Source organism: Pelodiscus sinensis, chromosome 26, assembly GCF_049634645.1.
Source record: "Pelodiscus sinensis isolate JC-2024 chromosome 26, ASM4963464v1, whole genome shotgun sequence".
In the NCBI taxonomy this organism is placed as follows: domain Eukaryota; kingdom Metazoa; phylum Chordata; order Testudines; family Trionychidae; genus Pelodiscus; species Pelodiscus sinensis.
The window spans coordinates 6,409,321-6,437,255 of record NC_134736.1 but is presented as its reverse complement, the minus strand read 5'-3'; the positions used below and the strand labels follow the sequence as shown (position 1 = coordinate 6,437,255).

General features: G+C 42.8%; 2 protein-coding genes across 3 annotated transcripts in view; both read right to left on the bottom strand.

Moving 5' to 3' along the window:
- Positions 1-293, bottom strand: part of LOC142820447 (uncharacterized) — a 32,202-nt gene extending 31,909 nt beyond the window's left edge. The window contains exons 1-2 of the mRNA XM_075909268.1: positions 285-293; positions 100-238 (exon numbers count right to left, since the gene is read on the bottom strand). Coding sequence (XP_075765383.1) covers positions 100-238; positions 285-293 — 148 coding nt within the window. The remainder of the gene's footprint in view (positions 1-99; positions 239-284) is intronic.
- A 1,688-nt stretch (positions 294-1,981) lies between these two features.
- Positions 1,982-27,117, bottom strand: LOC142820515 (uncharacterized). Of its 2 annotated transcripts, XM_075909640.1 has the most exons (18): positions 26,804-27,117; positions 25,092-25,274; positions 23,911-24,031; positions 23,229-23,342; positions 22,061-22,229; positions 19,734-19,890; positions 19,178-19,366; positions 17,672-17,864; positions 17,299-17,438; positions 15,516-15,653; positions 13,330-13,550; positions 12,597-12,754; positions 10,765-10,992; positions 9,854-10,189; positions 6,535-6,933; positions 5,277-5,447; positions 3,271-3,428; positions 1,982-2,291 (listed from the first exon to the last, which is right to left on the bottom strand). In XM_075909640.1, the coding sequence occupies exons 1-18, from the start codon at positions 26,984-26,986 to the stop codon at positions 2,142-2,144; spliced, it is 3,408 nt and encodes a 1,135-aa protein (XP_075765755.1). In that variant the 5' UTR covers positions 26,987-27,117; the 3' UTR covers positions 1,982-2,141. The 2 variants fall into 2 exon arrangements, with proteins under 2 accessions (XP_075765755.1, XP_075765756.1); XM_075909641.1 differs by lacking the exon at positions 19,178-19,366.
- Positions 27,118-27,935: the final 818 nt, after the last annotated feature.

Sequence of the window (27,935 nt, the reverse complement as noted above, 5' to 3'; positions counted from 1 at the left end):
GACCTATTCTGGAATAGCTTGTTTCGAAATAACCGTGCAGTGTAGATGTACCCTATGTGTAAAAGGATAGTACTTCTTTCTAAAGCCTCTGCTTCCTACCTTTACATAACAAAGATAGTTCAGAGCTCAGTAAGCTGCTCAGATTCCTGGCAGTTCTTCTTTGAGCTTCCTGAAAAGAGGATTCCTCAAGGAGATGACAGGTCTCCTCAATGTTTTTTAATGTATCCTTGTACCTTATCTATAAGAAGCAGGAGAGAAAATATGAAATAACATTACAGCCTCACCATTATCATCGATATCACCTCCCATGATGGGGAAGAAATAAAAGACCCACTTGTTCTAAAAGTTCTTATAGAGCAACAGGTAACAGGTATAACTGTAATGGTCATGTTGGGAAAATACCTTTAGAAAGAATAAGACTTTACTTTGGACTTTCTTTTCCTCCTAACCTTCTCCGTTAGCGAATAGATACACGCTCTATCCTAACATCTGTCATCTCATTCCCCATCTCTGTTGTTCCAGTCCCTTTTTCTTCCTTTGATTGCATATAGGTTGATTGATTCAAATCTCACTGATGTTATTAGGAGTCTTTCCATTGACTTCAGTGAGACTTCAAACAGATCCAGCATGAGTTTTTGCTGGAGATTACTCTGCTACTGTGAGGCAATGTGACGCAGCGGAGAGGGCCCCACCCACGCAGCCCTAGTGGGCATGCTCCCAGGGCAGCCAAGGTATAAAAGGCTGCAGCCCTGCTCAGAAGGGGCAGACCGCCGTCACAGCTGGAGCTAGCGCCCAACTTCCTGTGTCGCAGACCCGACCACCAGAGAGGGAGTCGCCAGGCTCGCTGAATGCGCCGCTGCCAGGCCCAAGCCGGGCTCGACCCCAACGACGGAGCCGCCGGCCGACCCCCACGACCCAGCACCGGACCGGCCACCGCCAGCCCCAACGCTGACCGGGGAAGTGCCGCTAGCGCCACCCGACTCGCGCCGACAGGTGGGACCGTGACGGGCCGGGGGAAGGGGGTAGGAAGCGACCCGGGGCAGGGAGCTGGAGAGGCCCCGGAGGGCTCGGTGCGTTGCGGGAAGGGACCCCGCCGAGCCAGTGGTGGGAGCCACCCGCCGCTGATAGGGCCCTGGGTTGGGGCCCGGTGGAGAGGGAGGGCCTGGGCCCCCCTACCCCTGCTGCCCTAGACCCCGGAGAGTGGGGGTGCGGCTGAAGGACTAGGCCTCAGAGCCTGCACATAAAAGACTAGGCCAGTGGGCCATATTTCCCCTAACACAGGGGCAGTGTACTGTGGGACTAGGCCAGTGGGCCGTATTTCCCCTAACACAGAGGCAGTGTACTGTGGGACTAGGCCAGTGGGCCGTATTTCCCCTAACACAGGGGCAGTGTACTGTGGGACTAGGCCAGTGGGCCGTATTTCCCCTAACACAGAGGCAGTGTACTGTGGGACTAGGCCAGTGGGCCGTATTTCCCCTAACACAGGGGCAGTGTACTGTGGGACTAGACCAGTGGGCCGTATTTCCCCTAACACAGGGGAAGTGTACTGTGGGACTAGGCCAGTGGGCCGTATTTCCCCTAACACAGGGGCAGTGTACTGTGGGACTAGGCCAGTGGGCTGTATTTCCCCTAACACAGAGGCAGTGTACTGTGGGACTAGGCCAGTGAGCTGTATTTCCCCTAATATGGGGGCAGTGTACTGAGCGACTAGGCCAGTGGGCCATATTCCCCCTAATACAGGGGCAGTGTACTGCGAGACTAGGCCCGAGAACTCTAAATTATGCCCCGAACATGGGCAGCACCCACTGCGGAGGGGGGGTTGCCCCCTGACAGGCAACTACTACTAAAACAAGAGAATCTGCAGGAGTGGACTGTTCTGTACTAGGAATTTTTGTAATTGAGTGTAAATAGTGTATTGGTATAAAAATGTCTTGGACTGACATTTGGACTCGCACTGCATTGGGGTATGTTGTTGGAAAAATTCAAATTTAGATGAGCTCATGCAAAGCATACATGTTGAGTCAAAAAGAGAAGCAACCGTATTTCTAAACATTTTGAAATTTGGCACATAATGGATTCCCTTAAGCACTTGAGAAAAAAAATCCACAGAAGAATTAGCTGAAGTCAATTACAAAGAGGATTCACTGCACCTTCTGTGCCTCTCCTTCCTTTACAGCCTCAAGGACATCAAAAAATACAAAATTCAGCTCTTTGAGAAGTTCTTCTTCCCTTTCTCTTTGGCGATGCCAATACATTTGTCTTGAATGTACCTCCTTTTCCAGAATGTTCAGCTGAAAAACAACACCAGGTTAGGTTTTCAGGGTTCAGAAGGAATATCAGAAACCCATGCAATGTGAGATTCTCTGTGCCAGTGAGGAAACTTTTGTTCCGTGATTTCTACAGATTCTCCAGCATGACAATATAGGCACTTAGGGAGATGAATGCTTTGCAATGGAAAGTTTGTGCAGGTTCACAGCTTTCATGTTAGAAGTTTATGCTTTAAAGCTGTAATGAAAGTAGCATGAATTTCAGTTAGGGAGGTGGAGAAAGGGCACTGTCAAAGATAGGTGAAAAATAAAGTCCAGATGAAAGGGAAGCAATGGGATATTAGGAAGGTAGGTGGGAGCAACAATTTTAATTTTTTTCTGATCATTTTCAAGTATCAAGTATTATAAAAACATTTTAAATTAGCTTTATTGAACTGTGGGAAAATATACTCCGGGAAGTAGATTTTGCAGTTTCCTGCTCCAGATCTTAATACAGTCTGCCACAGTGTAGATCCCTAAGATGTCACAGAAGTCTGTCTACTGTCAAAACACCTATTCAGAAATGAAGATACTGAAACTAGAAGCCTCCAATGCTCTCAGTATAGAACTATCTGCCCCCTCCCCCAAATGCCACTCAATGCCCCCAAACCAGATAAAATGCTCAGAAATGTTTGGTAACCAAATCTCTGGTAAACTGGTAATGAACCCCTAAATTCCTGTAAAAAGCCCTTACGTTCCTGTGATGTCTGGATTTTCTTCTATATTTATTCCAACTATAATAACACCCTGTTCTGGAAGCTCATTCATGTACATACACATTTGTATATTGTACTGTATGTACTCTGGCAGTGACAAACACACACATCCTCTAATAGAAAAAAACTGTGTCGTTAGGACACTGAAGCAAGAAGAATTTTCTCCCTTTAGGTTGAAAGCATAAGCAAGGGATCTCTAAAAATTGTCAAATCTGGGAGTAAGTCTGGTTGGTTGGGGCTGTAATTACCAGATCTGGGTCTGCTGCTCCTCTTGGTAATGCTCCTAGACTCTGAACGATAGGAATTACAATGTTTGTCCAAGGATTAATTTGAGCACCTATAACTGGGCCAGTCTCACTTGTAACAGGATCTATGGTTCTGGCACCAACTGCGATAGGGACAAGACCTGCAGAAAGGCAAGATAAAGAAATGTTTTAGAATTCAGAGGATGAGAAGAGTGAGCTATTTAGCTTCTGTACATCCAGTTCAGTAATTTAAATGTATTAAACCATAAAATACCATTGGGAGAATTCTGTTCCATTGTGCAATACACAATGTTGCAACATTGTGTACAGAATTTCCTTCTTACCCTCCCTCTTCCCCCCAGAAATAGCTGCAGTCCTACTACCTGCCACTAGAGGCCGGTGGAATTGGTAGAAAGACACTGCTGGGGGGGAATGAGAGGGAGCTAAAGGGTTCTTGGCACTGCAGTTGGCAGCATGCCCTGAAGGGAGAAGAGGTTGGTGCATTGGAAACTCTGCAAGCCTGGGACCAAGCATCAGAATGTTTCTTTCTCTGGATCCCTGGAGTTTTGGGGGGCCCTCACAGCTGGGCTTGGAGCGGGGTTGCAGGTATTTGGGCTGGGGGAGGGCATGGTTGGGCTCTGGGGAGGAGGGGTTGTAGGTATCTGGCTCCCTGCTGAGCTTGGGGGTTGAGTGGGGGGGAGGGGGAAAGAAAAAAGAACTAGGTTATCTTTAACTCTCTACTCCTGGTATGTGTCTGTATTGTTACAGACATACTTGCTGACAGCTTTTTGAAATCAGTGTTCAAAATAATTAAAACGGGTGTGATTATGTACAGTTATATTGCAAAAAAAATTATGGATATTTTCATTTTTTTTTTTTTTTTTGCACAGTGCCCCCAGGAGTGAAGGAAGTGACTTATGATCTTAAGGGGCCTGTTGATAAAACAGCCCTTTTCTGAACGAGGCCTGCAGCAATGAGCTGCCATGTATATGTCTGAATTCGGCTCCTAAGTGAATGTCTCTTGTTCCTGAACTGGCATGGACTGTGGGAGCACTGAGGGGTAGCGCCCCCAACCCTTGGGGCTGTATCTCTAGTAGCCCCTCTGGCCCATATGAGAAGGAAGTTATGTAAGGGGTGGTCAATAAAATGGAGGTGGTTTGCCAGGATTAGCCCATAGCGGGCCTCTGCCGCTATATTAACCTGCACAACCACAGGTACTGGTGATCGCAGCTCCTATTGGCTGCCGTAGGAAGTGGTGCGAACCGAAATACCACTTCCTGCAGCTCCCATTGGCTGGGAATTGTCAGAAGTGATTGTCAGTAGTTACAGCTGTGCAGATAAATATAGCAGTGGGTTGAGCAAAATAAACCCCCAAAACAATGGGGGATCAAAGTTGTTGAGCAAAAAGAAAAAAACACACAAAAAAAGGCACTGCACCTTTAAATCCCCACGATCACCACTCCCCCCTCGCCCCTGCCAGATGCGGAAGGGGAGGAATGTCCCCCGTGACCTTCTGTCCGAGAAAAACAGAAAATACCGGAGATTTTACGTCTGGTATTTTCTGTTTTTTTTTTATCGGACAGAGGCCGCAAATACCGGACTGTCCAGGCCAATACCGGACACCTGGCAACCCTAAGCCTGTGGGCTGGTATTTGCTCATCCCTGATTTATATCCAGCCTTCCCAAATCAAGAGGCTAAAGAGGGGCCTTTTAGATCACCAACTAGTACTAAAGAAGTACAAGGGTGTGAAGGCAGAATGTGTTTCCAGAGGTAAAAGGTCACTGCAGGACTCAATATCATTCCCAACTCTCTTTTACCATCAAGATGAAGTTGATTTTTGTGTCAAGTTCATGCCACATCAGAATATCATGTTCCAATTTGTATGAATACAGTAACTTTTTCTTTGTCACTGCATATTATTGATTCTGAGAGTAACACAGACACTGGTGGCAGTCTTGCCACTGCCTCACTATGGCTTTCAGTTGTCTAATCCGGTTTCTTCCTCCACCTTTTCCATCTGAATCTTCCATGGTTCCTGCGAGTGGAGTTGGGTGCCCTGTGTTCCAATCACATTCTACTCCTAGGATGGGTACCATCAACTCTGAACCACCAGGATCTGGGATTTTCATTCCAAAAACTGCAGGAATCCACATCTCTGTGCCAGGATATTTGATAATCCCTAATTCATTTGGAAAAGAAGGAATTCAGAGGAAGGTATTAATACATGCTGCTAAGATGAATGGGAATTATTTCTTGATGGAAATAGCCATTTATTTTGTAGAGGCTGAAGAATGCACAACGAATCTGGTCATTTTGGCTACAGTAACCAAATGAGGGTACATCTACACTACAGGCTTTTGTCGACAGAGGCTTTGTCAACAGATATTGTCGACAAAGCTTCTGTCAACAAAGAGCGTCTACACTACATCCAGTTCTGGCGACAAAGCAAGCCGCTTTGTTGACATGAGAATGTAGACGCAAAGGACAGTGTAGATGCAATAATGCCTTCTGTCGACAGAACTCTGTCAACAAAAGGCGTTATTCCTTGTAGAATGAGGTTTACCGCCGTCGACAAAACTGCTGAGTTCCGTCAACATTATGTTGACAGAACTCAGTGGTAGTGTAGACGCAGGTATAGCTTTGTCGACAAAAGTAGACTTTTGTCGACAAAACCCTGTAGTCTAGACACACCCTGAGACCTGGCTGTGCTCATAGAGTAAATATTTGCTGAAGACAGCAGGTATTTGTTATATGTTTCTCATCCCACTCTAGTCCGAATATGGCACAGAATGCTTTTGCTATTTTGGGTCAAATTCTCTGTTACTGACACAGGATATAGCTCCATTGACTTCAAAGGATTTTCATCCATTTACATTGGAGAGACTCTGCCTCTAAATCAGGGGTAGGGAACCTCAGACCTGAAGGCCAGATGCAGCCCCCCCTTACCTGGACCCAGCCCCCGAAGCTCATGGCTCCCTCTCAGTATTGGGGAGCCCACATTGGCACTCCAGCCCCCCGTTTCCTCCCCACAGGGCTGGAGCATACAAAATGTACTAGTTTGGGCCCCTTAGGCTGCGAGGGGAATGGGAGGATTGTCTTTCTCCCTCTCAGTTCTCACCTGCGTGCAGCCCCCAACTGATTTTCCTGAGGGTCAGAGGCCCCTGGCTGAAAAAGGCTCCCCGCCCCTGCTCTAAATCATTAAAATGGGCTCAGATTGCCTTTGTTCTAAGCAAGTGTTTTTAGTAGGTTTTATGCAAAATACGTACCCAGTTTGCCACCATTACTGCTGAGGTTTGAAGCTATTTCGTGTTGTTGCTCCAAACTTCGCAGACAGTGCATTGCATGATGGAGTCTAATTGATCCTGACTTTTTCATATCTTCTATGGCGGCCTTGAGGTCTTCCTGCCTGTCTGCTGCTAAGGACACATCTTCACAAATTGAATCTTTATACTGCCTCAGGGCTTTAACCACATGCATCTGGGCTATGAGAGTCTTAGCTTCCAACAGCACCTGGTAACCTCCTGCATGGGGCAGCACTTTTTCTTGATTAAGACAAGCTCCGTGTACTCGAGCAATCTTTCTACTGAGAGGTTCAGAGAAAGAATCTCCAAGAAGCAATAGGCTTCCTGAAGGTCCCTTCAGCCCCCCAACTGGGACCAAATCTCCTATAGTCAAAGAACAATGAAAAGAAATTAGAACATCACCCAGACGTGATGCACCTGATCCTGTTCCATTGAACTCAGTGGCAAAAAAATCATCTACTGAAACAAGACGAGGATCAGGTCCTAATTGAGCATGTAAAATAGACTAAAATGCTGACTGTAAATACCCATTGTTTACAATAGTGTATAACTTTAAAACACTTTAAGTGTATCTGTTGCTTTAACTCTAGGAAACCTCTGCCTTTGCAAAATGAGAATGTTAATACATTTGAAAAGAATACTTCACTCTATTGTGCTTTGCATTTAGAGTTCTCAAAGTTCTTCACACAGGCAGTATCATTATTAGAGGTAGTCAGGAAATGGTATTTCTGAAAATGTTTACTATCTTGAATCACCAATAAAAGTCAAAATCCTGAGACTGTCTATGAATTGAAAAATCAACAACTTTTTTGGTTCAAGTTTTGGTAATTTTGAAATGTTTCCTTTAAAAAAAAAAAGAGAGAACTGATAAAAATCAAACTTTTTTCAGTTTAACTAGATTATATAAACAAAAGCTTGTTTGGAATCAGAAAAATTGATTTTTTTTCATTGCAAAATGTCAAAATGAAACATTTACATTTTGAAACTTTTTTCAATATTTTTTCCAGTCTGTTTCACAATTTTTGGTTTGAATGCTTGGGTATTTTTTGATTAAAACATAATTTTGAAAAAAAATTCTGACCAGCTCTAATTATTATACTTAATTTATAGATGGGAAAAGTTAGGTACAGATGCAACATGACTTGTAAAAGATCACCTAAGCCACCAGTAGCAGTGCAGAAAATATATTCAACATTCCGGGACACATTTCAATGGGCAGTGTGTCTGATACTATAGTACTAATAAGCCAAGAAGGCCTGTGTTCTGCATAGCCTAACTCCCTGGAGACAGAGAAAAAGAAAAACATGTAATTGTGGCTTTCCTATTTGATGTGTATCTGGCATTTCTATTCATCTTGTTCAGTAATAACTGCTGTAGAGTGATATGCACAGCAGAGCCAGTATGATATGTAGCATTCTGGATAACTATTAAGGTGCATTAGTGTTCAGCTTTTAAGAAGTGACTTTCCTAAGTGAACAATCAAGAGAATAACCTCCCACCCACTCAAAACCTCTGTAGACGGTCTCTAATCATGGACCAGAACTGTCAATCTTAACTCCACTGGAATAGCAGGTATGAAACACAAAATTACACTTCTTGCAAGATTCTGCAGGGAAATTCTGTGTCCCTGCAGAGAGTGAGTGGAACTCTCTGGTTCTGCTGAAATGACAAAGATTTTTCACACATATCTTTGAATCCCAGCCAACTCTTCCTGCATCTTTGGTAAGGCAATGCAGTCAGATTCTGACTATATATTTTTTGCCTTTTTATCTAAAAAGACAGCTCTCAGCTGGCATTAATCGCCATAGCATCATTGAAGCCAATGTATTCCAATTACACCAGCTAAAGATCTGTCTCTAAATTATGTATATAGTACTGTACCTCTCCTTACTAAATAAAAAAACAATTCTGCTTTGGCTGCCTAATGCCTTTGGTGTGAGCACTACTTATTTGCTCTGGTTTTGAGTATGATAAAATTAGTTATGAAGAAAGTAAGTGTGTGGAAAATGCTTTCTATTAATCTAGAGCTTTTGGCCCCAAACACCCCAAAGAATAGATTTCACATTGCTTTTATTATATTAATAGAGCAACTGAACTATCTCCAAGCATCAGATCAACTTCACTAGCTTTTTTTAGTATAATTAATGGCTACAGCACCTCTTAATCGTCAGTCACAGCTTCTTTTCCTTTTTTTAGTCACCTTTATGAAAAATGAGGCAGTTCATTAGTTTTAGGTCAATAATTTCTGAAATAATATTCTGGGAAGGGGCAGGATTTTTGTCTGTGATGCTTTGAGTCCAATCTGTGCAGCTTTTCAGCTGCTTATGGTACAGGTTGAACCTCTCTAGTCCAGTACCTTTGGGACCTGACTGGTGCCGAACCAAAGAATTTGCCGAACCATAGGAGGTTGATGTTGAAGGGAGTGGGTCTCTATTTTTATTTCACGGAGATGGATTAATGGAATAGCACTTGCAATGCTGCTTAATAATGTCGGACTGACAGACACACCCTATATAAGCCTATGCTCATTTTTTGAGGACTAGCGTTAGTTTGAACCAAGGGGTTTGGTTTGAACTAACGCATCCTGGAGTGCACTTCCTGGTTAGAATCAGCTGGCGAGCGGAATAGCGCGTGGGTGAGATTATGCTAATGAAGCACAGGATATTTAAATCCCCGCTTCATTAGCAATTTCGGTCAGCTACATTTGCATCCCTAGTTCGAACTAGGGAGCAAGTGTAGATGTATCCTTAGAAGACATTTAGGGGTAATTTAGAGCTAAATAACACAGAACACTGAGAGCCAGGTGTCTGTAAACAAACTTTATGGGACTGTGGGAAACTTGGCCACACCCACAATAAGTCGATGACCAACTAAAACCATGCCAGACCACGGATGTTGCTGGACCAGAGGTAATAGTCGGACTAAGTAAGGGTTTGCATCTGATAGGCCGCATCTGTGTATGTCACTTAATACAGCAGAACAGTCAGTGACTCTCAGCTGATGTTGGGGTGTTTTAAACAATCTTTGGGGGCTTAGTTGTGTCACCAGGATGGACTATTTGAGTTTCTCTGTTTTCTTTTAACAGTTTGGCTACTCTCCTATAGTTCCTTTGGCAACTATACGTTTTATAGACCTGTTAGATGGGACATCTTCCTCTTAGTTAAGGTAACTGCAAACATCTACCCAGTAACTAGCTATAGGGAAGGTGTGTGAGGGGAGAAAAGAGGAGGAAGAAACAGTCTCACTTTGGATTTCCATCCTAAGAAACACAAAGAAAATTTACCTGTGTTATTATCCAAACTGACTCCAAGTATTGGAACAATCTTTCCTCCCTCTGGCTCAATCATAGGCCCTCCAATTTCAAGAGGTGTCACTGTGCTTGTAAGAGGATTCATGTATGTCCCACCCAAGGACAGTTTCTGCCCTGTATGGGGATGGATTGTAACTCCTAGCACTGGCACTTCTATTTCTGTAACTGGATCGAGCATGAGTCCTCCCAGTTTAAACACTCTGTTGGGTTGTAAGTTAGGCAGCTTTGTCTTCACTGGTAACCCAGTCCTCGGAGAGATAGGATACGGAATGTAGGGGAATATGGGTACTTCAGATTTACAAAGTTCACCTAAACATTGAAACAGAAGAGATTTGACATTGTTACAAACTATTTTACATTTCAATGGGTAAGGGAACTATTTCCCATGTTAATATCCAGCCTCTGCATTTGAGCTGGGAATAGAGGCATATACTAGGTATTTCAAAGGATGACCATTTTACATACTTTCTCTTTCTTCTGAAGAAGAATTGAATGAAGGCAGTGAATTCCCTTTCTGTGGTTGATACACTTTTCCAACTTAATTTCTGCTTTTACCACTTACCATGAGAAGTTCTTTAGCGTATAATATTTTATAAAATTTAATAAAGAAAAAGGAGACAAAAAGCATCAGAAACAGAAAATATTTAAACATTTTGCTCTATATAAGCCAGGCATGCTCAGTAAATCCTGACCTTGCAAGGCCCAATTCACAGTGAACAAAATCTCCTTCTACTGCCAAGTAGGTTCACAGGTCAACCTACATGTAAGGCTTTTGTCATAAGAAAAAAATAGGTAAGTATATTAGGCGTTACCAAAATCCCTGCCACAGCTTCATTCTCTCTGTGGGTAAGTGGATATATTAATTATCCCCATGTGTTCCTTACCAGAAGCAGAGTCAACAGCAGAGATCAGTTTTGAGCTGAATGGATCGTATCCAACATTACCAGCCACAGGAAGCACCTTTCCGGTTTCAGGGTGCAGGAACTGATCACCAGACACAGGCATGGGGCAGTGACTGGCCAACAGCATGACACAATCTGGGTTGGGAGTTAAGAGTCCAGTTATAGGATTCACGTAGACGGCGTCACGTACCCTCACACAGCCATCCAAGCCTGAGAACAACCAGTGACAAATAGGGTTTAATTGAGGATCCGATCTGGTTTTCATTTGCTTTTCCTATGCGCCTGAAATTCCAAATCTGTGGGTATGTCTAGACTACATGGCTCCATTGATGGAACCGTGTAAACTAGTTTACCCGGCATAGGCAAAGAAGTGGGGATTTAAATAATCCCCACTTCATTAAAATAAACATGATCACTGCGCTATGGTGACGATCAGCTGATCCGGCACAGCGCGGCAGTCTAGACGCGGATCTGTCAGCTGGGGAAGCCTTTGCCGACCGATCCTGTAAGCCTCGTTTCACGAGGCATAAGGGATCATGTAGTCTAGACATACCCTGTATGTCTACAGTTGGATTGATCCTAAGATTGCAATCAGACACCTATGGCTATTTCTTTGTGATAGTTTGTCTGTGATCAGAGATCACATGCAGGTGAGAGTCAGGAAGGAGAGGTAAGACTTAAAGACTGATCCTCCCATCGACTTTAGCAAATGTTCTATATTGGAAAAGAGTTACCAATGTCCCTGACCTCTGTTCTCCCCAACCCTCACCCCCAATACATATGCATGACTCCCATGAGATTAAAGGGATTTATGAAACCAAACAAGCGTGGCTAACAATCTCAGATTTCTGCACTTAGATTCTTGTCCTAATCTGCAGTATACATACATTTTTGAAGATTTAAATAATAGCAAAAACGCCTACACTAGGTCTCTAGGCATCATAATATTTAATTCATTTTATAACAGCAACACACAGCCAGCAACATTACAAACAAACAAACAAACTTAGTCTCTAAGGTGCCACGGAACTACTTGTTTTTAAACAAACAGGAACAAATTAACTCAGCTACAGAGTAGTTCCTTTTCATTTCCACTGGTATAGAATACAGTACAGGCAGTCCCCGGGTTACATGGATCCAACTTACATCAGATCCCTACTTACAAACGGGGTGAGGCAACCCCGTACTAGCTGCTTTCCCCCAGCAGACCAGGGAGACACAAAGCTAGCGACCCCCCCCCCCCCAGCAGACCAGGGAGACGTGGAGCGGCTTTTCTCAGCAGACACCTCAGCTTGAGAATAAAGGACTGAGGGAAGTGAGGTGTGGGAGAATAAAACTGAACTCTGGAGAAATGTTTGGCTAGAGTTTCCCCTACAATATGTACCAGTTCCGATTTACATACAAATTCAGATTAAGAACAAACCTACAGTCCCTATCTTGTACGTAACCTGGGGACTGCCTATATATACAGTTATACACTGATACCTAGATGTGTGTGTTTATCAAAAGCCTAGGGAAGAACAATGAAAATGTCGCAGTTGCAATAAATGTTTAACTGAAGAAATTCCATAGATGGTCACACTTGCATAACACACTAAATCCATGAGGCATTAGTGGGAATTGAAGAGAGGAGGTTTACTTCTAAAAAGCACAAGCTACCCCCACTTGAAATACATGAGCAACTGCATTAATCAGCAGCAGTGGTAGGCTGTTGTTTTAGTATATGGACCAACCACTAGAAGAGGCATTGATTTATTGGGTTACAATTGCCCACCTGCAATAACTCTTTGAACAGAGACTAATTTTGTAGTTACCCAGTAGTTCCTCCTTGGTGAAAAGCCTGGTTTTCTCTTTATTAATAAGGTGAGCTCCTGTTCCTTCCCCTAGCACACCCCATGCCTTGAGTCTATGACTTTCCTTTATTATTGCACTTGACATTCTGTTGCTTGCTGTATCAATCTGGGCTAATAACCTGAAACGCCCAAGAGAAAGATGGATGTTAGTAATCTGAATGTAAGTTAAAATTGTTTCAACGGCGTCCATTTCAGGAGACTCCTGGATTGGGCACGTAATCCATCTCTGAACATCAACACCGTCACAAAGGGGTTTTCAGAACTGAGGAAACATGGTTTTTTTATGTTCCTTGCTTTCAAAATCATGTTATTAAAACTCCCATGCTGATTCTGACACTGGGACTAGCCCCCTCAGACTCTTGTTACCTAGTGTTCTGATGACTGGCTTGACAGGACAGTTCCATGGAAGCTGAGGTGAAATGGCAAATGGGAAGAATTCTTCAGGAAGCATGATAAGGGACTAGAATAATTTTGGACCTTAAATTCTAACTGGGCTCTTCTAAATATCCTCAGCTCTCCTTTCCTTGAGGTTTCCTAGTCCTGATTTCTATCAACATAATTTCAATAACCTCATGATTATTGAACCCATGCTGGTGAGAATTATAAACCAACCCACTGACTCAAAACTACACAACTGCTTTGTCCATTGAAAGAAAAATCACTTTCATGCAGAGTTGTAAAGCAAATAATTTACCGTTGATAGTCTGGTTTGAACCGCGAGGCTCTGCTCCCTCTACAAGCCGCTTTCTCTGTCAGTACCTGTGCCAATCTCATCGCCTCTCTCAGGGCAGAATTAAACGCGACATAATGCTCTTCTTGGCATTTCAGATCATGGCTTAATAAGTGAAGTTGTTTTTTTACAATCTCAGCATATTCAGTAGCCAGTTGCTTTCTGTGTAGCATCTCCGCTTCTGCCTAATTGTAACATAAAATGCAGACATCTCTGTTTCTCAAGACATGAAATGAGACTGCAGTGGCTTTGTACTTTACTGTAAGGTAACAAATGCAGCAAAGCATCAGTTTGAGGGTATCTCTCCCCACTTGGGCATTCAAAGGCCAATAAATCCAGTCAGAACCATTGTTAGGATTTATGGGGACCAGTACTAATATACTGGTGCCTTTAAACCCTATGCCCAACAGAAGACTGGGGTGTGTGTGACAATTTTTTAGAGATGTGATTTTTATAATCTTCAGCAACACACTACTGAAATATTTTAAACTAAGATCTTGTAGACTGAGGCAGGGTATATATTAAGAGGGAAGGTCTACTTAAGATACACCATTCCACCTATGCAAATAATATAGTGGGAGATGATATACCTTAAGACAAACTTTGGTGCCCGTCCCACAACGGAAGGTCGACAGGAGAAATGCTCTCGTTGATTTCCCTTATTGCTTGCAATAGTAAGGAGTATTGGCCCCAATGGGGTTGCCCTCCGCATTCGATTTAAATTGAATGCAAGAAGATCAACCACTGCAACGTCAATCTTCCTGCAAGTCTAGATGTGGTCTAATACAGTAAATTCAGAAACAGACAGTAACTACCTGGGACTGGCAACTGCCTGCTAAATGGTTTCATAACCACTCAAATGTCTCTTTCACAAGTTTGGTGTTCTGCTAATAAGCAGGCTTTTTCACTAGTTAACTAGATCCTCTCTAGAGGAACCAGAGCCACAGAACAGGGATAAGAAGAGGTGGGTGGGTAGACCCAGATTTTGGTGCCCAGATTTTTCTGGTGCCCTACACAATTGTGTAGTCTACATATGGGTAAGGACAGCTCTGGCTCCAGTTGGTTGCCTAGAGGGTAAGTGTTCTTAATGTTCCCTCACTTGAATGGTGAAACAAAAGACAGGACTATGCAGCACTTTAAAGACTAACAAGATTGTTTATTAGGTGATTAGCTTTCGTGGGCCAGACCCACTTCCTCAGATCAGACTGAGGAAGAAAATTGGCATGACCATATATACCAAAGGGATACAATCAGAAAAAAGTGAACACACATAAAATTGACAAATCAGATTTTAGAACAGAGGGGGGTGAGGAGGAGAGGTTAGTGTCTATGAGATAATGATATTGGGGTGATAAGTGGGGAAGCTATCTTTGTAATGGTTAAGGTATCTAGCATCTTTGTTAAGGCTCATTCGTAAAGTGTCAAATTTAAGCATGAATGACATGAGGTTTACCTTTGCAGTCTGGTGTTAAAGTCTCTTTGAAGTAATATACATGTAGTGAGATTGTTGAGACAATGGTGAGATATTTAAAATATTGGTCCAAACTTTCCATCTAGAACTTTTAACACACAATTTCAGGGACCATGTTCATTTTGCTTCTATAGCTTTGGACAACATGTTTATACACATATGTGTCTGTGTGTGTGTGTGGAGGTGTGAATGTGTGTGTTTCTATTTATAAACTGCAAAATCATTACATTTTCTTCACAGGTTTCTTTCAGAATAATGCAGCCAAATACAATATCTGTGAAGCAGATGGAAGAAAATGCTGCCACAAAATATACATCTCTATATGCACATGGATGACATTTCTAAAATTGAAACATTGGTCTGCCCAGGAGAAACTATGGTCTTCCACAAGTGGGGCGAGATTAGCATCAGACACTGAGTAAAAATAAAGCACGCACCAGAAAAGTGAGTAACCTTCAGCATGTCTCTGTATTAACGCTGAATCGTGCCAACAATTTTAAGTATATCAGACATAGACTTTTTCAGAAATATTTGCCTAGTAGTTTATGAAAATATGATGCCTTTACACAACAACCAAAATTAAAGAATCCACATGACCATGCCTAATATTATGAAAATACACATAGCCAAGTTGAGGTTTTCTATGTCCTAAATAGATCATAGGAAAACTGAGCTCTACCTGGTGTTTCGCTCTCATGTAGTTCCCCATCATTGTACTATCATAAGACTCTGCCTTCTCTGGACTACACAGCCTCATTATCCAAAGTTCTCTGAGTGATGATATTTCGTGCATAAGTTTGTGATACAAAATTTTCAGCTGAGAGGGAAACAAAACGGAAAATAAACCAACAAGGGCTGTAGCTTTGTTCTGGAGCCTTCTTAAGGCTCAAAGACCACTGAATTCCTAGCACAAAACAAATACATATTTGAATAATTGCATTCCATACAGGAACCTGATTTTTCTTTAAAATATTAAAACTAGATGACTTCATCTTGATTGGAAACCCTTCCTGCTTATACAAAACAACCCTCTCCATAACAACGGAAGAGTAAGGTAAACATTTTGCTACCTGGTCTGGGGAGATTGTAAGCTATGCGGGGCACGGACTTTTTGTTCTACGTTTGTGTTATGATGTTGTCCTATGCATGAGTAGGACTAGTTAGCACAGTGGTGTCCTCTTAGTGCATGAGTAGGACTCCTACTTGCTACTGCAGTACAAATAAATAAATAAATAAATAATAGTCAGGACCTCACTTTACTTTGGATAAAATTTCAAAAAGTAATGTGCATTAAATGACAAGGACCCCTGCTGCACCTCAGAGACCAGCAGATTTATTAGAGCATAAGCTTTAATGGTAAATCCCACTTCATCAGATGAATTTGGATTTTCCCCATGAAAGCTTATGCCCTAATAAAGTTGTTAGTCTCTAAGGTGCCATGGGACTTCTCGTTTTTGCAGATACAGACTAACCTGGATACCCCTCTAAGATTCTTCTGCATTAAATGGTTGTCTTGAGATGGACATTGCAGTATTAGAAATGCTGAGTGGCTGACACTATGATGGTATTACTGGCATGACCACCTTCAGAAACTGATATCAGAGCAAAGGGATTCTTGGGGCTGTCTTCTTAGTCATGTTGGTAACTTGCATCAAAAAGCATTTTTCAGGGTGTATCCTCTTTATGTGCCTTTCTTTTCACAAGATCTTTTTACTAAATATAATTCTATGTAATAAACATTTTAGTATTCCCACTCTTTAGTGCTGCTAATTGTGGCCTTAAAATCAAAATGAACCATGTGCCTTAAAATATCTATAGGTACAAGTATATTGCAAACATTTGTCTTACACAATTCTCGCTACACTACACACAGAGACTGTAATACTAGCTCCCCCTGCTGTCCTTAATTCATAAAGTTGCATGCTGTCATGCTGCAGATCAGTGGCACTGAATCACCATCATATTATTTCATAATTATGTGTGTGTAACTCCACTGTTTTCAACTGTTACACACTGGTATAAAATTGATTAATGTAATATAATGCACTGCATTAGCTATCTGTCCTAATCAATATATCGTTCTAATTCTTCTATGGGTTGTCTATGGCTCTTAAGCCTTTTCATAAAGGAAGATAAGAAATCATTATCCCCATTTTTCAGAAGCAAACTGAGGCACAGAAGTGCAGTGATGTTCAAGATCACATCAACTCCCGAGCACAACTGGGAATAGAACCAAACTCGTCTGACTCCCAAGCAAATACCCTGAACTCTGGCCTATGCTTCATAAATACAGCTTATATGAATGGTGTACATATGTATTAACAGCGTCATGGTATAGAAGATAGAATCTGGAAGGAAAACTATGCCATACAGTCATAACCTAATATAGCAGTAATACTACAGGTAATACTGCACATGGTTGTGCATGTACACATGAGAATGATAAAAAACAAATGAGTTACCTCTTCTTTAAATTGACTCAGTTTGGCTGTGACTGACAGAGACTGGGTGAGCAGAATTTCAAAGAAGACATTGGTATTGAATGAGTCCAGGTTTATTTGTTCTTCAGACTCCCAGGTTTCACTTGTTTCTAGGAAGAAAGCTGAAATGAAAGTATTTATTATTTTAAAGAAAATCTGAAATAGAAAAGTAAATGACCGCAAAAATCAATCTCCAGTGATCTATAGTAATTCAGAGGGGAGGAAGGAAGTCAGAATACACTAGTCAATTAACATACAGTACTTAGAAATAGGAATCTGTCACAAATATGTCAAATAAATTTGATTCCGCTCTTTGCCTGAATAACTTCATTAGTGGATTTTTTTATTATCTGACCTTCTGCCTCATCAGCATTGTCACAGTTTTTATCCAAGTTGCCTTTGTTTTTCAGCCTGGGATGACATTTTTTAACTGAAATCACTGTGGATCCTTTGGAAGAATATTTGTCAAGATTATACTTCAGCTGCAGCCTTCGAAACTGGGGCCAGGTAGTTCCTTTTTTGGACCAGTTCAGGTCTTGACAAAGATGCTACAAAACACAATGAAACAATGAGCACGTTACTTTGTTACATCTTATTGTTTTGATATAGTTATGCACTCAAACAACAGCAGGCATCATCACATGTATGACCTGCTCCTTAGCTGGTGTAAATCAGCATAGGTCCACCGAAGGCAAAGAGTGATGCTGGTTTACACCAGCTGATTACATGGCCCACAAGTTCTAATCAAAGCATTCACATGATCTGTTCTATACCCCACAAAGGATTAGTGTTAATATATGCCACGAGTCCAGGGGCAGGAATTGCAGTCCTCAGCAGTTTGAGCCTGCTGACATATGAGTTCATAGGTTCTGGAACTGGGGTAGACGTGTTACTCTGTCTGCAAAAACAACTAGGAGTCCTGTGGCACCTTAGAAACTAATAGATTTGTTAGGGCACAAGCTTTTGTGGGTAAAACCCGATTAATCAGAATTAGAGTCATGTTATGAAGTGAGTTTTACCTACAGAAGTTTATGTCTTAATAAATCTTTTTGTCTTCATGGTGTCACAGGACATTTTTAGAGAGTAAATGGTACAAGAATTCTCTGTTTCTACCACCCAGTGGATGGATCATATGATTGTTTCCAGTTTAGCACAGTCCTTGTATCAGCGAATGTGACTGAGGCTATGTCTACACTGCTTCTCTCTTCTGCAAAATCCTATGCAAATGAAGCACAGCGTAGCATATTGCCGCACTTCATTTGCATAATTAATTAGAAGCCATTTTTGTGCAAGAGATTTTTGCGCAAGAGCTGTTCATCCTCATTTTTTTCAGGAAGAATGCAAGAGGGGGGTTTTGCGCAAAAAGGCACTGTGTAGATGGTGCCTTTTTGCGTAAAAACCTCTTGCGCAAAAACGACTCCTAATTAATTATGCAAATGAAGCATGCCGTATGCTAATCTGCGCTTCATTTGCATAGGCTTTTGTGGAAGAGGGAAGCTGTGTGGACGTAAGGGTACTAGCTGAATCACATTTATCTTCTAGAACCACAGACACGATTTATAACCCCTGGACCTCTTAATATTACCCACTTTTTTTCTATCACTCTGCTATATTGACAGCACTAGTCATGGCAGCATGAGGTCTTAGTCTACTGAACTAGGTAGCATGGGTGAAATTCACCTTCTCTGCAGCTCTTAAATACTACTTAAGCTCTTGCATTAGGGTTTAAGTAGTGCATAGGGCTATGCTGGAACTTTGCTCAGGAATCAATTTCAACATGTCTCTATAACACGTAGCTTAATCCTAATTCCAAAATCTGGAAGTGATGCAGTGGAAAGAAGTATTGTATATTTTTACTTACAATTAGCAACAGGCAGGTAATGAGGAAAATGAGAAGTCCTATTATTAATCCAACAATAGCAGGCCAGTCAGGTTTCAGAAGAAGGTTTGGGATTCTTGCAATGCCCACTTGTATTACATGCCTGGGAGTTGTTGGGAAGAATGGCCCTTCTTCATAACACTGTCCACCATATGGCATGACTCTAATATACTGCATGGAATGAGCACACATGTAAAAAGAGCAGGTCAAACATAGGCAATTTTGAGTCTAGCCATCTGAACAATTAAAATAGTGGGACAGATCTTCATTGACTTCATCTCCCGCCACTTCTTTACACTCAAATGTGCTACATAAATACACACATAGGCAAGCCTCTGTTTTCATATATGTCCACATATCTACACCCTCCCCCCCCGACACACATTGTACTAACTTAACAGAAAGTATGTAAAATCTATAAAGAGACTCATTATATAATTTTAAAGTTTCCTTTGATTCCAAACCATTTTATGGAACTTGAGGCACTCCACTAAACATACCATCATAAAAACAAAAACTAGAATTCCCTGAAACAAACCATTTTTTTGTGCTGGTTACTACTGAGGCCAAGGACATAGGTGCCAGGATGCTGGAACTGGTACAGGAAGAGGAGGAAGTTGGCCAGTTTGATTTCCTCTGCCAGGCTGCGGAATCCTCCCCAGTCAAATTCATTGTTTGTGTTGTACAGGTTGTTTCTAGGAGAAGACACAATAGGTGTTTCTTGAAACCATCTGTTTGTAAAATACTCTGCAAATAATGTGCATGTTAGCATCTGAAATTTGCTAATGCACAATAATGACTGTAAGACCCCTTGCAACTGGCTAGATCACACGAACAGGTAAGTGTAAAAAATGAGGGAGTTATACATAGTTCTTTTTAAAATATCACATGCCCCTCAGGTTATCTGCCTGAATACTAGGCATTGAATCAACAGAGGAAGGTGGAAACCCACAGGAAATAAAATAATTGCAAAAAAATAAGGCTCGGGCCATCAGTGGAAAGAAACTACCTGTCCAGCTCCATGCCGGCTAGAATGGTCTGCTTTTCACAAGGCTAAAGTCTGGGAACGAAGGGGATTCTAAATCTCAAACTGAAGGGATTTTGGAGGGAGCTATTAGAAGCTGTCCCGGTTGTGACAGTGAAAAGCTTGGTAGGAGTGCAGTCTGCTTCTTCCTGCCAGAGATGGAGTTGGTGGGGTTGAGTGATACTTCCAAAGGCTGTTAAGGAAAGTTCAAGGATTACGTCAGACACAAGGATCTCAGCCTTCTGTTGTTTTACTCTTTGCTCTGTGTGGTTTGTGTCTTTAGGGAGTGGGTCAATAATGCTTTGTTTTGAAGACAGTATCCATGCTACTATAAACTTACATTGTCACGGGCTCTGGAAGGGCAGCTTGTAGAGCAGGAGTGGGGAACCTCAGGCCCGGGGGCTGGATGTGGACCCTAGCTTGCCTGGATTTGGCCCCTGAGGCTCAGGGGCCCCCCCCAGCATTGGGGAGTCTGCGCTGGTGCTCCAGCCCCCCTGCCGCCCCACCATGGGGCTGGAGAACACAAAATCTACTAGCCCTACGAATGCAGGGAGTGTCTTTCTCCTTCTCAGTCAGGGGTCACACCAGTGAGGGACTTTTGTTTTTTGTTTCTCACTTGTGTTCAGCTCCCGACTGATTTTTCTGTGGGTCAGCAGCCCCTGACCCAAAAAAGGTTCCTAACCCCTGTTGGGAATCAGGGGGCTGCAGCACAGAGATCTAGTCTAAGAGTGGATCCTCCCAGGGTGAGGTGCAGGACACCAGTACTGTCATCTAAAGGGTGTAGTTGAGAGGAACTAAAAGGGGTCTACTGTGCTGTTCATCTTGTAACCATGTGTAACAGGGCAGCCTGCCTGTTTGGGCCTGTCAGCTCTGATCAGTTAACCCTGCCCTGCTACACCTCTCCTGGCTGGAGCAACGAGCACAAAGCAGGCATAGGCATGTGAAAGACTCCAGGTAAGAAGGTCAGAGGGAGCAAGGTTCCCTCTAAGCTGTGCGGCAGCACGGCCCTGCAGCTGCGTAGTCAACCCCACCCAGTCATGCAGCTCTGTGAGTGGAGTCCTGAGTCCTGCACTGGGCGAGGCTGATTAAGCAATTGAGAGAATCTTGCTCAGGAGTAGGGAGCAACCAAACGGAGCCCAGGAGGGGTTTCAGGGAGAGAAAGGTTGGAGAAGCTGAGCCCAGAGGGTGAGTAGAAGAGAAGATAGAAGCTGGGGAAGGATGAATGGGGCCAGTTGGAGAGTGGGGCAATGACTTCATGTCTTGTTTGGTTTGGACTTGCATACCCAGGCCTGAAAGGGTAGAGCTCTCTTTAAGGCTCAGCCAGAGGACAAGTCACTGCAGCAAGATTGTGGTGGTTAAACTGCAGCAGATGTCTGCAATCCCAGTTTTTGCTGCAAGGGGGTACTCCGGGATGGTGAGTCTTGTAACACTGACTGTGAAATTCATACCCACGCAGAGGGCCAGCACCAAGCCAAAGCAGGGCTTACCTGGTACTCAAGTGTGCACAAAACTTGTGTTGGCTTGCTGCGCAGTAGTGAAGTGAACAAACACACCAATCAAAAAGCAAAGAGACTGCATCACAAAATGCACGTTGCTCACTTTTATAGTTGCACTTTAGTTTTAATTACTTGTGTAGATATTTCCTAAAATACCAGTATATATTCTGCAGCAAGTTTTATAAAAATAATACAGATTTAATAATAATTGACTCCACTCCCAGCCATCTACTTTTCTGCCCTTAAATCTGTTAAAAAAGATATGGGGAAAAAACAAGCATATTTTCTATGGATTAGATAAATGTGGATTAGCAAACTTTGGTTGGGTTTAACATTTGTACTTACACCTCGTACACTGGATAATGTTCTTTTGAAACAATAAACATGATGATAACGTTAATATCAATGCATGTAGTGGGATTTAAGATGCCCATAAATGTGGTTTTCATCGTAGAGTTTGAAGATCTTTGGCTTTGATTCCAATAAAATTGATCATCTTCCTTGCCAGGCTTTCCTGTGAAAACACAGATCTCAGTGGCCTAGGATCTTAATCCTCATGATTCTCTGTACACATAATAGCCACAGGATATGGAATCTCCTGATTGTTTTACAATTAAACTTTACAGAGCCAAATCTTGTTTTCAGATCAAACCAAATTCACAGCCAGGGTGCCAGATAAATATTGATCCGCACTCCGGCTCTTTGACTTAGTGAAACTATGCATTCTCCTTTCAGCCTTTTAAAAAATGGTTATTCTAAAGGTGAGGCAGTAGCTGTGTGATTTTCAACACTTACAGCATTTCACTGTGTAACAAAACTACTCTCTTGTATTTTACTGCAGCTGGATCATCCAACATTTTGAGGATATGTATTCATTTGTAAAACTGACTGTGGGCACCCCTCTTGTGGGGATGCAGGACTCATTCAACTGCAATTGGAGTTTTGTAGTGCTTAGACAATAAAGGCTTGTTACTTAAGTGCCTAACTAAGGGTATAGATGCTTTACTTCAGGCACCCAAGTTTGAAAATGTTGACCGTAATATTTTGAAAATAATAATAGTTCCAGCTGAAATAAGATTTATGAGACAGAGACTCCTATATCAATTCTGCAAGAGGCTTGAGGAACCAGTAAAGAAGTTACTTAAAAGAGTAACAATTGAAGGGTGAGAAAGGGAAGGCATAGATCAGAATTACTGTAAGGAAAAAAGCTGTGGGCTTTGACTCTGGAAAGAACAGCTTGGCAATACCCTAGTGGAGAGGGGGTCTGATTCAGAGCCCCCTGATGTCAACTGAAGTCTTTTTTCATTGAGTTCAATAAGCTTTAGATTAGGCCTAGAATGAGGGAATATCCGAGGAAATGTGGTGGTGATGATGATAAGTTCTGTTCAGTTTTAATATAAATATAATTTATTCACTTTGGACGCAGTTCAGAATAGCAGGGAATTGATGTTGGTAACCAAAAGGCAAATCCTACAGAAACTACTTTTTTTGCAGCCTTGCTGCATAGCCTTACCTGAAGCTGCTGTTGACAATGGTGCACTTTCGTACAGAGATGACATTTTGAGTGGCACAATGAGATTGTGCAGAAGTTCAGGGTCAGGATTGTACACACCCCAAAACCCTTTTCCTAAAATGATATGAAAGCATCAGTCATTTACATTTGTATCATACCAGAACCCTCATTTCCTCCCCCTCTGGGGAGGACCAATTTATCTCATCTCAAAAATCAAGCTTAGAAAAATTGAAATAGACCTGTATTTGGAGTGCACTGCTTTTAGGGCCTGTGATTTCATTCAGGGCCCATGCTCTAAAATGCATGTGCCACATCCATGGACATCAGGTTCTCTTTGGCACTATGGGCCAGGTCTTCAAGTGGTAATTGATTCAACTAAGTTGAAATCAAAGGAGCCATGCTGATTTACACCAATTGAGGATCTGGCCCAAATGCTCAAATGTACCCCCTGAGTGAATGGATAGAGTTCTAATAATGCTGATGGAGCTGTGTTTGGTTGCACAAATAATGCAATTGGTACATTATGCATCAAATATATATTTGGTGCACAAAGAATCAGATGCATTTTGTACATTTGCATTATTTGTGTGCATTTGGTATATTATGTCAACATTACATTTATGAAGGCCATTCAGAATCAGCGCCCATTTAATACTGTGAATTCTGCCGTCCCCTTCCTTACCACTTGTTTCCACCATATACACAGGATAGGAAGACTTGCTGTGCTCTGTAAGGCAGGGGTTCTTAAGAGGGAAAAGCAGTACTTGTCGAACTGCCTGTATTTGTTCTAAAGAAATGGCAATCTGCAAATAAAAGTTGAAGTTTGAGGTTTACTAGTATAGTGTCTTAGTCATAAACCAGTCCTCATAGTACAATAAATAATTACAGATTGCATATTGACACATACTTTATTCTCACATTTATGGCCCACCAGGCAAAACTGGTAACCGCCCATCCAACCAAAATATTTTCTAGAGGTAGCAAATATTCTGAAATCTGAGGTGCTGTGGTAAAAGACACCAAGCCAAGGACGAGACATAACAGGGGCTACATCTGTACTGACGGCTTCTTGTGTAACAACTTTTTGCAGAAGAGATCATCTGCAAAAAGTTCTTGCGCAAGAGTGCGCCCACACCGCCATGTGCTTTTGTGCAAGAAAGCGTCCACACTGCCATGGACACTCTTGCGCAAGAAAGCTCTGATGGCCATTCACAGAATGGCCTTAAGAACACCTGTGCTTTTTCCAATAGGAAACCCCTCTTGTCCATCCACACGCACCATTTTGCACAAGAGCTCTTGTGCAAAAAGGCTTATTTCTCATAGAAAGAGGAATAACTCTTGCACAAAAAGCCCTGTGTTCTGACGATCTACTGTACTTTTTCTTGCACAAAAACGCACTTGTAGTGTGGACGCTCTGTGAGTTTTTGCACAAAACCAGACATTTTTGAGTAAAAACTCTGCAGTGTAGCATGTGTTTTCAGGTGGCACAAGCATGTTAAGTCTTTCAGTGGCCAGACTTGTCTCTCAATGCAGGCATACTCCTTGCCAAATCGGCTGTCTGCATAGATTGGAAATGGAAACTTACAGCCCCCTCTTCCATCAGGCTTTTCAAAAAAATCCAAACACTAAAAAGTTCATAAGTTTGGGTGACATGAATTTCACATATGAGCTACAGCAGCTATACAGGGCCAAATGAAAATCTACATCTGACATCTAAAGAAAAATATATTTTTGTTAGTTCTTACATTTTAAGACATCACACCTTAAAAAAAGGAGGAAGCTCTTTAATTATTAGGATGATTGATTATTTAAAAATTAATATAAATAGATTAAATGGAAAAGTTAAAAGAGCAGCACATTTACCTGGCTGCCATTTCTGTAAGTGATAGAAAGCTGAGCATTTTCCTCCTTACAGACAAACTGCAGAATGTCTCTTTGTTGTCTTCTACACTGAGAGTTACACACACTGTTCAGATTGTCTGCTCGACAAACGCAGAGGCCAAGAACCTTGTCATAGCCTTGATAGTCTTCAGGAAGGGCACAAACCTGCAGAGAAATGAAGAAGAAGAATGAAACCTGCCTGAATGTTGGGACACTAATTATAACTTCCTGGGAAAAAAACAGAAAAGAGCTGAAGGAAATTGGGCAGTTTTGTCCTATGGTTTGTCATGATGAAGAAATCTGAACTTCTTATTTCAGATTGTACAGGAGCAACATGCAATGATTCAGATCATGCTATCAAAACTCCCGTGATGCTTTGTTCATGCACAGTGTGGGAATGGTCAGAGGGTTAGGGCCCTGTGACAGGGTATATCGGGATGGGTGTTAATTTTTTTCCAGGGGCCACTTCAAAAATTTCTGAAATTTTTGAAGTGGCCCCAAGCTGCTCTGGAAGGGGTGGAGCCAGGATACTTCCAGGTTCCCCACCCCCAGACCATGATTGGTTTGGGGGTGGAGGAGTGTCTTTGCTGTTCCCCAGGTTCCCGTGAGCTGCCCATGCTCCTGGAGTGGGAGGAGTCATCCTGCGTTCCTCCGCCCCTAGGCCAATCAGGATGCTCCCAGACCAATTAGCATGTTTGTAGGGAGGGGGCAGGGCGGAGGAAACTTCGCACGCTCCCACTGCTCCCAGGCCCTGATTGGCCTGGGGGTGGGGGAGTGCGCGAAGCCTCCTCCCGTCCTGACAGGGCGGGCCTCTGCGGTCCATCCCGCTTGGTTGGATCCAGCCCGCGAAGCCCTTTTGCCCACCCCTGGGGTACATCAACCCCACACTGAGGAACAGGAGGGTAGCTCTGCTCTACTGGGTGAAAGAGCCCCTCCCTACAGCCCTGCTGGGCATGCTCACAGGGGAACCTGACTATAAAAAGCCCTGGGACAGCTCAGTCGGGGCAGACCTCTGACAGGGAAGGAGCCTCTGTACTATCTCCAGGGAGAAGGAGCGACCAGAACTTCCAACAACAGGGCCAGTGGATGGCAGAGAAGCGACGGGAGAGACAGCCAGTGAATCCCAGTAGGAAGTTTTCCAGGGTGGGGAGTAACCCCCCAGGGTACTCAGCATGTTGCAGGTAGATTCCCCGCTGAGCGTGGCAGCGGCCTCTGACCCTGCCTACAGGGCCCTGGGCTGGGACCTAGAGGAGTGGGAGGGCCCGGGTCCTCCCACTGCCTCCTGTAGTGGGCTTGAGGGGCCTATACCCCTGCAAACTAGGCCTCAAGGTCGTATCGATCCTGATATAAGGGACTGAGGGATTGACTTTGGCCAGTGACAGGCCGTAATAACCCTGGTAAAAGAGAGTGGGGAACTGACTTGGACCAGGGGCCGTATTGTCTCTAATGGGGGGAAGAGGGCAGAGGAAGAGACACTGGACAGCAGACCTTATTTGCTAATATAAGGACACCCAGAGTGGTTTCCGCAGTGACACCCTATTATGTCCCCTAGAGAGGGACCTGCTTAAAGAACCCAGTTGACAAGTCGTAGGGAAGGACTAAGCTCAAGGGGAAGGTCGCCCCTCGATAGGCCCAAAACTGTAAGCCAAGATATGCAAGATTCCAGGATTTAGCGAATATAAAAAGCATAATACCTTATTTGTACAGTAATGCATCCATTCTTTCTTAGTAAAGCACTGTCCTTCCTGGTTTCGGGAAGATGCATCTCTACAAATGTCATACACTTGTCTAACACAATGTCTCATCCCATCCACTAAGGTCTTATAACCTGGAGCACATGGACAGTGAGCATCACTGAGCTGTAAGAAGCAAGGCATTTAGTCAGCATCCATGGTCTTCTAGGCAAAACTGCTTCCACCAACTATGTATATCAGGATCCTACTTTATTGGACAGAGGTAAACGCAAACTTTGGGTTTCAAATACATGCTCTTTATCCCCCATCAGAGGAGACAGAACAATGGAGCCAAGAGAAACTCCGAACAATGCAGAGTTCTAGAATGTGAACAGGGAAACAAGAGGACTGCATATGAGCAGTCAGATATAGGATTGAAGGGTACAGCCAATAAAGAAGGAGAATTATGTTGTCCAGTAGCACATACTACTTATATTGGCAGGGTCATGTGAGAGCCCAAAGCTGAAATAACAGATGGTGCTATAGGCAGGGTTGAATTGCATTCATAGGTGTCAAGTATCAGAGGGGTAGCCGTGTTAGTCTGAATCTGCAAAAGCGGTGAGGAGAGACATGTCATCTGATGAAGTGGGTCTTTGCCCACGAAAGCTTATGCTCCAACACTTCAGTTAGTCTATAAGGTGCCACAGGACTCCTCGCCGCTTTTGCATTCGTAGGTGTGTGTGTGAGAGCACTCAGGACCAAAACAACTGAGGTCCTAGTGTGCTTTGGCAGATCTTCTGTCTAGAAGTTTGCACAGTTTATGCTCAATGCTCGGATCTAGCCAGTACTGCCATTTTCTCACTTCCACAAGTATTAAAATTCTACAGCTCAAAGTAACGAAACAAAACAAAGCCCCCTTCATGTTGTAGTATTTCATAAAGTGTTACTATGATTAAGCATGATGTGGTCAAAATTCTCAGTGTGGCTTGGTCACAGCAGGTTATTTGTAAATAAAATTGAATCCCAAACTGTATTGTTTTAAAGTGTAAGCTTTTTGGGGATAGGGTCTGTCTTTTCCTTATTTGAGGGTAGCGTGCATAGCACATAGGGCTTCAGTGTCTGACACGGTCTTGCAAGTGATGCAGCAACTCAA

Bases quoted from the DNA above. Each gene is read 5' to 3' on its own strand.
- LOC142820515 (XM_075909640.1), bottom strand. From the start codon at position 26,986: ATGCCTTGCTTCTTACAGCTCAGTGATGCTCACTGTCCATGTGCTCCA. The intron at 19,891-22,060 runs GTAAGTACAAAT...GTCTTCTCCTAG, and splicing joins CATTATCCAGTGTACGAGGT to AAACAACCTGTACAACACAA. The intron at 10,190-10,764 runs GTAAGGAACACA...TTCAATGTTTAG, and splicing joins TGCTGTTGACTCTGCTTCTG to GTGAACTTTGTAAATCTGAA.